Genomic DNA, 13,359 nt, shown 5'->3' on the forward strand with positions numbered 1-13,359 from the left:
TTGTTTATCCATTATACCAAATGACCCTTAAATTAGCAAAAGTCGCACACCCCACCTTTTCAAGTGTATTACATAACTAATTGTGCAACTAGTAATAATTTGCACTATTGGGAATATTAGATCTAGAATGTGGCTGGATATTCTTTAAACTTATATAATTATATTTGTAGTTGTGCTTAGTTAATACCAATGTTGTGTAAACGATGAACTTGAGTAATTCATGTTAGTCAACTTGTATTAACTCTTTGAAAGGTTTTAATAGGACTATTAGGAACCACTCCGTAATAAGTTTTTATTTTTGAGATTTTTCCATCAAACTGAAAAGTATATTTCTAATATTCTAGATACAAAAGATAGTCACCTATAACATATTTATCACGTAACTGAATTAAAAAGAAAAACTAAAGAAAATACAGATGCGTTTTGTTGCAAAAAAGAAAATATTCAAGACAAATTCTCTCAATAACAAACTTAAAACAATTATCTCAAAATCAAATCCGATTCATCAATTAGAATTAAAATACCAAAAACAAAACATAACAAAAATAAAAGCATCTGAAAGTGACTAGTGACAATCATCAATCTTTACATCCTAAAGAGGGCAGCCTAGTGCACAAAGTATCATGCGTTCACGCAGGGTTTAGGAAAGGGCCGCACCTTAAGGGGTGTGATGTAGGATGCAAGCATCGGTGTCTGATTCCACGGCTCAAACCCGTGACCTATAGGTCATACGGAGATAACTTGACCGTCGCTCCAAGGCTCCCCTCCAATCTTTTACATACTAAACATATATATATAAATATTTAGATTTGATATAAACACATAATCAATACTGTTAGACAAAAGGGTCATTGCCAACCACTTTCTTCTTTCATTATTATTGATAAGCAATAATTTTCTTTTGGATTGTTGTATCATTCATTGTTTACTCCTCTTGTCTTGGGCCTGTAGGCCCACTAATCTGACCCGAAGGCCCATTAGTCTGACCCGAAGGCTTGTAATATCCAGTAATGGAGTCTGGTACCCATGATAATGACTCTGAAGTTGCCTTCTCTTCCTCTTGTTTTCCTTTACTCTTTAAAGTCCTTTTTGTAGACTCTGTTTCTGCTTGTGATACTGCTGCACCATACCCTCTCCTACAAAAAAAAATAAAAATATGAATAATATGTTTTTATTAAGTTCACCTGTTATACCAAAGTAGCATTAGATATATAAGGACAGCACGGTGCACTAAGTTCTCGATATACGCGGGATCCAGGGAAAGGCCGGATCGTACGCCTTAGCCTACATTTCTGCAAGAGGCTGTTAAAGTAGCATTAGATAAAGCAGATTTAAAATCCTAAATTTTGCCCAATATAAATATAGAATTTAACTTATATATACTGACAGTTTAGAATATATTTATATGTTGTCAGTTGAGGCTGATGCAAGATAACAGTACCAGATTCAACTGAACCCAGTATTTTTGACACACATAAATTTATGTGTAAGAAGTAACAAATAGTAAAGACAAATTCATGGCTATAAAAATGAAATGAGTTAAATATTAAAAGTCTTAAGGTTGAATCCTGCATGCGCCACTGGATTTGGGTACATTTTTACTTGTCATATTTACCATCTTTACGTGTTAACAATCTTAGAAATTTACATGTAATTAGCTTCCCAGGGACTTGATTGTGTAAAAAATTACCATATAGAGTAGGAAAATTCATTTGACCTTATTTAGTGTCATGTTTCAACTCTTTATGTAGATTTAACAGGAAATCTCATAATCGCTTCACACTCTATATCTGATACTCCCAATTTATGAGAGTCAATTTGACTAATGTTTGAAGCTAAATTGGATTAGATGAACTCAATATCTTAAAATTAACATGTAAATGTCTAAAACTATACAAAAGTTGCACTTCTTTATATATCAATATGATTAAAAAATACATCTTAAGATATTGAGCGAGAGAGTATAAATAGGTACCAGAAGATCTAACTCACCTGGAAATGAGACAAAAGGAAAGCCTGGTTTTGGAGAGTATTCCTGTCATATTTCCAGCCATTTTGATTCAAAGTAAACTCCAAGACTTGTCAATACTAATAAAAGAATTGGTGAAATATTTCGAGTTTTAGAGAAACACAAGCCAAAAGTTGCTTTATATAAGAAATGAATAGTCAAAAAGTGGAAATATTGGTGTAGGGCAATTTTATGATTGTGTCCACTTGGTCATCCTTGAAGCAGAACCACCCACGTTGCAATATTCTATAGAAGCATTATACTTTAATTCCTAATATGGTAATAATATAATAGTAAGAAGAAACTTCCAAGAGGAAGACGTGTAAGAAAAGCCAAAAAAAAGAAGAGTGTTTTGGTAATTTGAAAAGAACGTGAAATTATAGTTAAATCTTAGCTGCAAACGATTTTGTTTATTTGAGTGATATTGTTCCTTTCTTGTCGATTTCTTACAAGAGTTCAATTTTATGCCTTATTAGTGTATAAAATATTTACACGATCAAATCAATTATAAATTCGTATAAGTAAATCTCTATAATAATCATTGGTGGCATGTAGGCACGAGAAAGGTTACCACTTTTGGCCTTTCTTGTAATCACGACGTACTTGTGCCAAAAGGTTCTTTATTCAAAATGCCACTAACGTGTACCCCGCATATGATGTATAAAAGTTGTTGAAAGCAAACAATAAATAAATAAATAAATGTCCTATTATTGACACTATAAATTTTTAAAATGAGGTGATCATACAATTTAATACTCATATTATAGTAGAGCAGATAAAAAATTTAAGTGCAAGTCCTACTATCACCCGTTAACAAAATATTTCTACATGTTTCGTCCAGCAAAAAAAAATTATATCGCACGAGGAAGATATGCTACAAATATAAGATAAATATATAAATACCAACATGTTTCGTCCAAAAAAAAAAGAATTATATCGCACATGAGGAAGATATGCTACAAATATAAGATAAATATATAAATAAAGTACGCCATCTCTCGTAGTTTAACCTTTTGGATGAAGAATAGCAATAGAAATTCCCAAAGATAATTGTAATAATGTTCAAACATGTGCCGCAAGCTTAACGTTTTGGACGAACTCATAAGAATATCCACCTTAATAACTAATGAATTACAAGGTACAACCACTAGAACAAGGGGGGAAATAAGAAAAAAGAAAAAGAGAAAAGAAGTCACAAATAGGAAAATGAAACGTAGCAGATTATAGAGTATCCGAAATTTTAAATAATCTTTTCTCCTACACCGGACAAAAATAGTTCCTAGCAACTGTCTGCCTTCCCACATCTAAATCCCAAAATCGAGTTGTATCACTAGTTTTTTCCTGTCACTCAGTAGTAATTTGGGTTTGTACTCAGACGGGGCAAGGTGGAACATCAAGAGTAATACCAGCTTGGATTTGACCCCAACCAATAAGACGCCAGTGCTTCTCGATTCTTCGGCTAAGAGCAATTTTCTCACCTTTGCTGGTACACACAGGTGATGTCAATTGCAGCTTTGCAAAGACATTCTTGACAGCGACAACACGAGCCCCTGTTGACATAGACCCTATGTTTAGCATGAGGATTTCTCCCTTAGCCAGCTTCGACACTTTACCCTGCCTTTCTGAGTCCTTTGTCCTCACTCCCAGAAGACGGCGGAGCAAAAAGAAATTTACCTGCATTACAAAGTGATGTCATTTGGAAGAAGAATAACAGTCATGCTCTTTCTGTTCTAAAAAGTGTTATCTAAGTGATTTACCTCCAGCTCAACAAACACTTCAGGAAGCGACCCAACCTCCCCAAGAACCTGTCCCACCAATCGATCAGCACGAGTCAGCGTCGGATCCATAGTTGTCCCAACTCCAATGAGGCCTCCGGGCACAGCAAATTGTAGTTCGTTTTGCTCAGCAAACAATGACACTATTCTTGAATATATTGGGGTACACTTAATGCTGCCACTCTCATCCTTGACAACAATACCAGGACGAACCTCAATAAGTTGATTTACCTTCAGCACACCCTGCAGAAAAAATTTACTTGCTCATTTGACAGACCATCTTCCAATCGGATTTTCATCTCTTTATGAAGGTTAGCATAAGCATCGGTAGAAACAAAAGTACGTCTACTGGGTTAGTAATTTGTGCCCTTGGTCAGTTAACATGAACCGCGAAAGAAGAGAAGGTATGACTGTAGTATTTGTTTGCTTTATGGAATATAAGAACAAACCTTCAGTATACTGCCACCAGCAACACCACCTCTGATATCATCAACTTCAAAACCAGGTTTATTAACATCAAATGAACGGATGACTATCATATTTGGTGGTGAAATGAAATTCCTTTCAGGAATGGGAATTTTCTTCACAATATATTCAGCAACAACATCAATGTTGTACTTCAATTGTGCAGAGATTGGTACAACTGGGGCACCATCAGCAACAGTTCCCTGAACAAGGTAATGAAATAAAGTAAAATAATACAGCCTTAAGATCAAGGACAGAAACAGTAAAGAGGTAAACCAATTACACTAACCTGAATAAATTTCTGAATTGCCTCATGCTGGTTAATGGCAACATTTTCCTGAACTAGATCAACCTTATTTTGGAGAATTATTATGTGTTGGAGGCGCATAATTTCAACAGCAGCTAAATGTTCAGAAGTCTGAGGTTGGGGACAGCTCTCATTAGCAGCAATTAGAAGTAAAGCTCCATCCATAATTGCAGCTCCATTAAGCATCGTAGCCATGAGAATATCATGACCCTGCAGAAAATTTCATAATACAAAAGCATTCTATATCAGGAAATTAAATGTCTTAATTGACAGCCATAAATCAGACAATGAAGTAATGAACCCAGGTAATTGGGAAAAGACTAGGCGTAGGGGAAGTGTTTACAGATTGACACATTGCAAAAGAATAGTGCAGAGACTGGCAAAACTCAAAAGAACATAAGTAGATAACATATGTACTATCTTTTTAAGTTTTAATAAAGGTATAGGATCAAAAAGAATCCTACAGATCAGACAACAGACATATTGGGTTTTGGAGCCTATTTTGTAAAAATGTAAGGGTTCGATATTTCCAAAAGTGAGCTGCAATGCAGCCAATGGAAGTTACGAAGACAAAGTAGTTTCACTTAGTACTGAAAGTATCTACGAATACAATAACATGAAAGTAATCTGCCTAAGAAAGAATCTCTCAACATAAACGAATGAGGCAAAAAATCTACTGCATGTTCACAGGCTTATATATCCAAAAAACCTGAGATCATAAGAAAACATTTACAGATTCTCAGGGAGGTAACAGATGCAGATATGAGATTCACCAACTAAACATAACCAAACCCGCTCATGCCTAGAAAAGGCATTCTAGTTCTGAAGACAGACTAAATAGGAGCCAGAAACTCTCCTTTTTTATCGGCAATTTTTTAATAACTGAGAAGTCCTCAAGGACCAGTGGCGCACGGTTCGAAACTCGGTCGAGAATGGGCCAGCCCCTCTACCCTTCTCCACTTAAATATCAGGCTTTTGTCTGTGGCGGGGCTCGAACCCGTGATGTTCCCCTAACCCACACATCACACGCTAAGCTCTTACCACTAGATTAAAGCCCTGGAGGCAATTAGGAGCCAGTAACTAAGGGAAATAAAATTTCCTAGTCTTTCGTTAAATCCAAGACAAAGCTACTCGGAACTGCAAATAGCATGAATGCTAAAGATGTGACAGAGCATGGAGAACTTCAGAAAATAAAACAGCACTGGTCCATTTAAAGATATTTTGATATCTTCACTCTGGTGTATTACCTAAATTATGACAGCTTAAGATTTTCATTGGAATAATCATATCCGCATGAGATCAGACACAAAATTATCACCCTCTCTAGTGACCCAATACTCAAGTAAAAAATGGCAGTAATATATACCGTAAATGGTAGGCGAGACTTACTGGACAATCAACGAACGATACATGTCTCAGCAATTTCATCCTACAGTTCTCAAAACCAGGGACATCACACATTGGACTGTCTTCTTTTCCACTTCCATATGCCCTGAAAAAGGATATCGTTACACATAAAAGCAACCAAATGAGCACAAGAATCAGTTCCATCTCAATTTCAAGTACTTACTTGTAGCACATGGGTCTAGGGCAGCGATCTTCTTCACATTTATATATCTTAGCATTAGCATATCCAAGCTTAATTGTGATGTTTCTTTCTAGCTCATTTTTAAAACGAACAGTCTGCATAAATATGGCAAGGCAGATAAATTAGTTTCCTTCTACAGGACAATAGACTCTGAGGTTGCCCCAATCAGTCATGTGCTTAGCTTTTAAAATTTTCATAGCATGAGTTCTTTATGACAAATGCATTGAGATCAAAATAGGTACTCATAATCAGACAAAACTGTCGTGATGGTCAACTTATCAAGGCAATCAATTGAGTACGAGCCAAAAACACATGCAAATCATCAATGATCTCAAAAGCTAATTATTCCAGAAAACTTTACCATAATCATGAGGTTCAATTCATGCCATAATATAGGCTACGCAGAATTCTTTGACACTAAACTACACAAATAGTAGTAAACTGGGCCTAGACATTTTAAACATGCTCAAAATGGTTTATCCATAAATTCAAACGTAATATAAGGACATATATTTACAGTTACAACGATCAATGTATTAGTATTATAGTTTTATAAGAAATGATCAACGTATTATTTCTTTTATAACAAGAAAGAAACTGACAAAAAAGAAGACATACTTAAGTGAAGGTCCAGATTCCAAAACAAAGGCATACCTGCACGCCAGATATAGCTTTTACCACTGTTGATTTCCCATGAGCCACATGGCCAATGGTACCTGGATGAGGAAGCTAAATTCAGGCTGATGCCAGTAATGTGTAAAAGAGTTTCTCAAAGAACCCTAAAAAACAAATTGGAGTCTACATACAGAAACATGTCAGTGAAAACAGGGTTCAAGTGTTCAAATAGTCATCAGTTTACCAATATTTATTGTAGCCTGACGAGAAATAACCTCTGGTGAAAGTGGATGCAGCTTTGTCACATCCAACTTGCTCAGGTCCTGCTCCATCAGTCCTTTTCGAGACATTTTTCAGCTGCTCTTTGATACTTCTTCAGATGTCAGTAATTTTCAAGTCTGGAATTAGACATAAAAGGAAAAAATCATGCTCGAAACAGTTACATCAGACAGCCAATTAAGCAATGTATGTATAAAATCAAGGCATTGAGTTTTACACATAAAGTAGCTTAATCACAAAACGTTGTTTCATTGGACAGAAAACTATCAGAGACATCATTGTTATTCTTTGTCTTTTTTCCTTTTGGGGATCTTATTTTTGCTAGAGAGAATTGTTTTTTCTTTTACAACTAGAGGTGATCTGTCATCTGAAAGGTTCTCATTTTCAAGCATAGAAATAGTAGAAGCTCGCTTACCAGCAAGCAAAATCCACCCTGAACTACCCCAGCAAGAGCTCTATTCATCAGCACATTCTAACTTTCACATTCTAACTTTCCTATCATCTCCACTTTACAGTATTCAGTTGAATTCAAAAAACAAATACAGCTATTTAAAGTTCAAATCACAAATATGCTGTGGTGGCATGCGGTGGAACACATAGATTCCAGTTACTACAATTTGCAAACTCTAACTAAAACATTTCAAATAAAGATTATACATAAAGTATTTGCAGTTACAATAATGTGTACTTATGTTCTTTAGAAATACAATGTAGCTACAATAACAGATAAACATAATAGGGGTGATGCTTCATTCTTTTGTGATTCTTTCTTCTTCCTTCGTTTCCTTTTAATAAGGCATTCATTATTTCTTCATGTAAGGATAAGTGCGATCTTTACAGAACTTCTAACTTTAGAGATTCCTTAATTTGCCTTAAAGGAAATTTTTTAGTATGCTAATGAAACGGAACCAGATAAAATGGAACTAAAATAGAAGATTCATACAGCCGACAACCAAAAATCCATTACATTACCCGATAAAATGCTATGAATAAAACCGGAATAGGATTTAATGCACATTTAACTGATATACATTAGAACTTCTTCACTTCCAGAAATCCTTTAACTAGACAATTTCAGCTCCAATTACTTCACAATTTAGTAATTTACAAGCCAAAAAAAAAAAAGCGACTCACAAATGGATAAAGTACAACCACAAGATTCAAATAGCAACGTAACTGATTTCAAGAACTTAAATTCACGTATTTTAGTTACATACAAGTCCTAAAACCCTAATTCCTAAATCTCAGTTCACCAGATATTTTAGCTCCGATAGAATTAGAGTTGGCACGATTCATAACAGAAATAAGAGCAAAACTAAATATAAATAAGCAAATATATTCAGATAGAATTTTTAAAAAAAAACTCACAAGCTAAAAAAACATTAAAAATTAAATATTTTGAAGGTTTTATCTTATAAGAAAAATATGAGAAATAGATACAGATGTAAATCACGGCGGATATGATGCCGCCGCCGGCGACGGCGGATATGATGCCGCCGCCGGCGACGGCGGAGGGGGAGGACTCACCGGAGGGAGTGAATACGGCAGCGTGAGAAGTGTACTGGAGTTTCGAAGGCAGAAAGAGAGAGAAAGCAAAACAAAAAAATGTGAATTTATCTTAGGGATGAAGAAGATGATATTTACGTTCGAGACCCACTACTATATTTCATTATATGAAGACCACTCATTTTCTAGTTTTGTTGTTTTACACCCGTGAACTGCACAATTATGACTTCTGAGATTGTTTCTATGTTTTAAGAAAAAAGGCAAAATACAAAATTTGGCCGGATCGACGAAATTAATTGCATTCACTAGCCAAAAAGTATAGAAAAAAAAAAATATATATATATATATATATATAAGTGTTATATGAGTTGATCCTAGAAGTACTGGACTTTTGCTGTAGTGTGAGTTTTCGAAGTTACTTAGGGCAATCAACATGAATTTCTTTAAATTGATCCCTCTTTCTTACCGACTCTTCTAAATGGAGTAGAATTTATTGCCTAGGAGCTTAGCTTGTTCAAGCTGTGGATCTCCTTCATTATTTTGCATTCATTTGACAAGTGAAATTGGAAAATTTAGAATATATTTGATGTTTCGTCCATCAATCAACCAACTGTATATCGTATATCACATATTATGTGTTTGATGTTTTCCGAACTATTATTCAATGTGTCACGACCTATTTTTTCTGTAGGTCGTGATGGCGCTCAACGTCACCGTTAGGCAAGCCCTAAAGTGAATTAGACAAATTACTCTTCTTTTAAGTTTTGAGTAAAACAAAATTTTTCTTAATTAAAAGAGTTAGGAGATAACAGTTTTAAATAAACAAAGCGAAGGTTGATGAGTGCAATCATAATCAAAATAATAGTTCAATACCACAAGTCTACTAATGTGTGCCAAGACCTGATATCACAAGTGTATGAGCATCTAGTAGATTATACAAAATTTCAGTTACTGTCTGAACATAAAATAGACAGAATACAAATACAAAAGAAAGACTCTAGGGGCGGCAGAACGGTTTAGGAAGCAGCTCACCACTAGGCCTCGGGATATCTGGGATACACGCCAGTAGGACCGTCTGATGCACCTGTCTCAAATCCTGCACAAAAAGTACAGTACGTGTAGTATGAGTACGTAAACAACGTGTACCCAGTAAGTATCAAGTATAATATCAAAGAAGTAGTAACGAGGGGTCGACTTCGACACTTAATATGGGCCAATAATATTAAGATAGAAATCTTAAATAGACGCAGGTTATGTAAATAATAACAAATTTTCTTAACAAGCAGGAGCAAATAATTCTTCAACAATTTAATAATTTTTAATACATCATTTATCTTTACAAGCCATAACCTTCCAAGCCACAATAAAATATCGAAGCACCGAGTATTACTATTAAGCTCGATTTACGCTGAGATCGTACGGCCCGATCCAGAATAATATGTACACTGTCGAGGGTCGAGCGGCACGAACCATAGATGTATTTATCTACTGCCGAGGCGTTCGACCCGCTCCACAAAAAGAGAAGGATACTTTATAAGTGTTTGGCTTTGAACGTTATTAAGGATTAATACACAAAATAATACAAATTTCGTTAGCGATCTTCCACAAAATCCTCTAGCAAGTTCTAATAGGAGTATAAGTTAGGCACTTTAATTAACAAGTAGGGTGCAAGCATCTCAATAGTTCATGCTTTGGGTCCTAAAACTACTCGGACATAAGCATAATTAGTAGCTACGTACGAACTCTCGTCACCTCGTACGTACGTAGCCCCTCACAATTAGAAACAATCATTAATTTAAATCACATATGTGGTAAATCCCCTCTTACAAGGTTATACAAGGGACTTACCTCGTCTCGCGGCTCACTTCTCGGTCACAATTTCGCGTTGAACCCTCAATTTGGTACCGAAAAATCTGAAACTAACCAAATATTATATAATTTAATCAATACATGCTCAAAAAATGGTAATTTACTTATTAGATTAATTACCCAACCCAAATTAAAATAATTCCTAAAATTTACCTCGAGCCCACGTGCCCGGATTCAGGAAGTGTTTTGAGAAAATCGTTACCCATAACCTTAAGAACTCAAATGTATAATTTTCATCCCATTCCATAACCATTTTCGTGGTTAAAAATCTCATTTTTATCAAAACCGAGCTTTTTCATCTAAAACCGCAATTTTCACTAATTTACATGTTAAAATCTACCCATAATCTATTTATTTAACTCACAATAGGTAGAATTTACTTACCTATAAGTTTTTAGGCGAATACCCCCCTCATGCATCTCCAAAATTGCCCAAGAATGAAGAAAATGGGCTTAAAAATGATTGAGCACCGTTTTTAAAATATTCCGCCCAGCACAGTAGAATCCCTCTTCGCGAACACGGTAAGGGCCTCGCATTCGCAAAGCAAAATTTCCCAGGGCCTTAGAATTCCCTTCGCGAACGCGAAGGCTTATTTGGCCTACCCTTCGCAAACGCGTGTGCTCCTTCGCGAACGCGTAGGGTAAATGTGTTGACCTCTTCTAGGCCTCGTTCCTTCTATGTGAACGCGAGAAGGCCTTCGCGAATGCGTAGGCCTAGGATCCCCAAGTTTCCCGAATGCGACCCCCTTCCCGCGAACGCGAAGAACAACTACCCAGCTCCCCAAATCCTTCATCGCGAACGCTAGAGTCCTTTCACATTCGCGAAGAAGGAAAACTAGAACTGAAAAATCTAGTTTTTCCAACTTAGCTCTGGGTGCTTCAAAACTCACCCCGAGTCACTCGGGACCCGGTCCAAATGCACCAATAAGTCCATAAATATAATACGGACCTGCTCGAACTCTCAAAACGCGTAAAATAACAGTGAAATTAGAAATCACACCTCAAAACCAAATTGAATCAACTTATGAACTTCAAGTTCTTCCATTTAGCTCCAACGCGCCCAATCATACCTAAACTATTAGGAATGACACCAAATTTTACGTGAAAGTCTTAAATCACCATACAGAACTATTTCAGGCTCAGAATTTCAAACGGACCTCGATTACTCCAAAACCTACTCCAAACTAATTTTTGAAGAACTTAAAACCTTCAAATAGCCAACTTCCTCTATTAGGCGCCAAAACACTCCCGGGTCGTCCAAAACCCGATTCGAACATATGCCTAAGTTCATAATAATCATATAAAACCTATTGGAACCGTCAAATCTCAATTCCGAGGTCGTTTACTCAAAACGTTGACCGAAGTCAAACTTAACCTTTTAAAGCCGAACTAAGGAACCAAGTGTTCTGATTTCAACCCGAACCCTTCCAAATCCCGAACTAACCATCCCTGCAAGTCATAAAATAGTAGAAGAATATACAGGGAGACATATTTAGAGGAACGGGGTTCTAGAAGGCAAAACGATCGGTTGGGTCGTTACATTCTCCACCTCTTAAACAACGTTCGTCCTCGAACGGATTAAGAATCATACCTAGAGTGTTGAATAAGTGTGGATATCTGCTCTGCATGTCCTCCTCGGCCTCCCAAGTCGCTTCCTTGACTGGTTGGACCCTCCACTGAACTTTTACCGCAGAAATCTTCTTGGACCTCAACTGGCGGACCTGCCTATCAACAATGAAAATTGGTTCCTCTTCATAACCCAGTCTCTCATCTAGCTGAACCGTGTTGAATTCTAACACATATGACAGGTCGGCATGATACCTCCGGAGCATAGATACATGAAAAACTAGATGAACTCCCGATAGACCGGGGGCAAAGTAAGCTCGTAAGAAACCTCCCCAACTCGTCTCAACACCTCAAATGGTCTTATAAAACTTGGGCTCAACTTGCCATTCTTCCCAAACCTCATGATTCCTTTTATCGGCGAAACCTTCAAGAGAACTTTCTCGCCCATCATAAATGATAAATCACGCGATTTCTGATTCGCGTAACTCTTCTGTCTAGACTGTGTTGTACGAAGTCGCTCTTGAATCAACTTTACCTTTTCCAAGGCATCCTTCACCAAATTAGTACCATATAACTTAGCCTCGCTGGGCTCAAACCATCCGATGGGCGAACGACATCGCCAACCATATAAAGCCTCAAATAGAGTTATCTCGATGTTGGATTGGTAACTGTTGTTATAAGCAAACTCGGCCAAAGACAAGAAACGATCTCACTGACCTCCAAAGTCAATCACACGTGCCCTGAGCATATCCTCCAAAATCTGAATTGTCTACTCCGACTGCCTGTTGGTCTGCGGATGAAAGGTTGTGTTGAGCTCTACACGAGTTCCCAATTCACTCTGTACTGCTCTTCAGAGATGTGAAGTAAACTGAGGGCCTCTATCTGATATGATGGAAACGGGTACACCATGCAACCGAACCATTTCGTGAATAAAATTATGGGCCAACCTCTCTGAAGTATAGTTAGTCACAACCGGAATGAAGTATGCCGACTTGGTCAACCTGCCTAAAATGACCCAAACTGCATCAAACTTTCGCAAGGTCCACGGCAACATAACTACGAAGTCCATAGTAATGCGCTCACAATTCCATTCAGGTATAGTCATCTGCTGGAGCAGGCCACCTCGCCTCTGGTGCTCGTACTTAACCTGTTGGCAATTTAGATACCTCACGGCATACTCAATTATGTCCTTCTTCATCCGCCACCACCAATAATGTTGTCTCAGGTCACGATACATTTTCATAGTACCTGGGTGAATAGAATACCGAGAGTTGTGTGCCTCCACTAGTATCTTCTTCCTCAAGCTATCAACATTGGGGACACATAGGCGATCCTGGAGTCGCAGAACACCATTATCGTCTGTAGTAACCTCCTTGGCACCA

General features: G+C 37.0%; 2 protein-coding genes across 3 annotated transcripts; both read right to left on the reverse strand.

The window, feature by feature from the left end:
* Positions 1 to 441: 441 nt before the first annotated feature.
* On the reverse strand, positions 442 to 2,230 carry LOC104114115 (uncharacterized). Of its 2 annotated transcripts, XM_009624484.4 has the most exons (3): positions 1,993 to 2,142; positions 1,225 to 1,302; positions 442 to 1,136 (listed from the first exon to the last, which is right to left on the reverse strand). In XM_009624484.4, exons 1-3 carry the CDS (start codon positions 2,052 to 2,054, stop codon positions 926 to 928), a joined length of 351 nt encoding a protein of 116 aa, XP_009622779.1. In that variant the 5' UTR covers positions 2,055 to 2,142; the 3' UTR covers positions 442 to 925. The 2 variants fall into 2 exon arrangements, 1 of the variants encoding a protein (XP_009622779.1); XR_011412965.1 differs by lacking the exon at positions 1,225 to 1,302 and having other exon boundaries at positions 1,993 to 2,230.
* Positions 2,231 to 3,019: 789 nt separating this feature from the next.
* LOC104114116 (eukaryotic translation initiation factor 2 subunit gamma-like) lies at positions 3,020 to 8,702 on the reverse strand. The gene is made up of 9 exons (XM_009624487.4): positions 8,565 to 8,702; positions 7,003 to 7,156; positions 6,798 to 6,859; positions 6,126 to 6,238; positions 5,945 to 6,047; positions 4,538 to 4,765; positions 4,233 to 4,451; positions 3,766 to 4,026; positions 3,020 to 3,682 (listed from the first exon to the last, which is right to left on the reverse strand). Exons 2-9 carry the CDS (start codon positions 7,106 to 7,108, stop codon positions 3,380 to 3,382), a joined length of 1,395 nt encoding a protein of 464 aa, XP_009622782.1. The 5' UTR covers positions 7,109 to 7,156; positions 8,565 to 8,702; the 3' UTR covers positions 3,020 to 3,379.
* Positions 8,703 to 13,359: the final 4,657 nt, after the last annotated feature.

The sequence above is a fragment of the Nicotiana tomentosiformis genome, chromosome 12 (genome assembly GCF_000390325.3).
Source record: "Nicotiana tomentosiformis chromosome 12, ASM39032v3, whole genome shotgun sequence".
NCBI classification, from domain to species: Eukaryota; Viridiplantae; Streptophyta; class Magnoliopsida; order Solanales; family Solanaceae; genus Nicotiana; species Nicotiana tomentosiformis.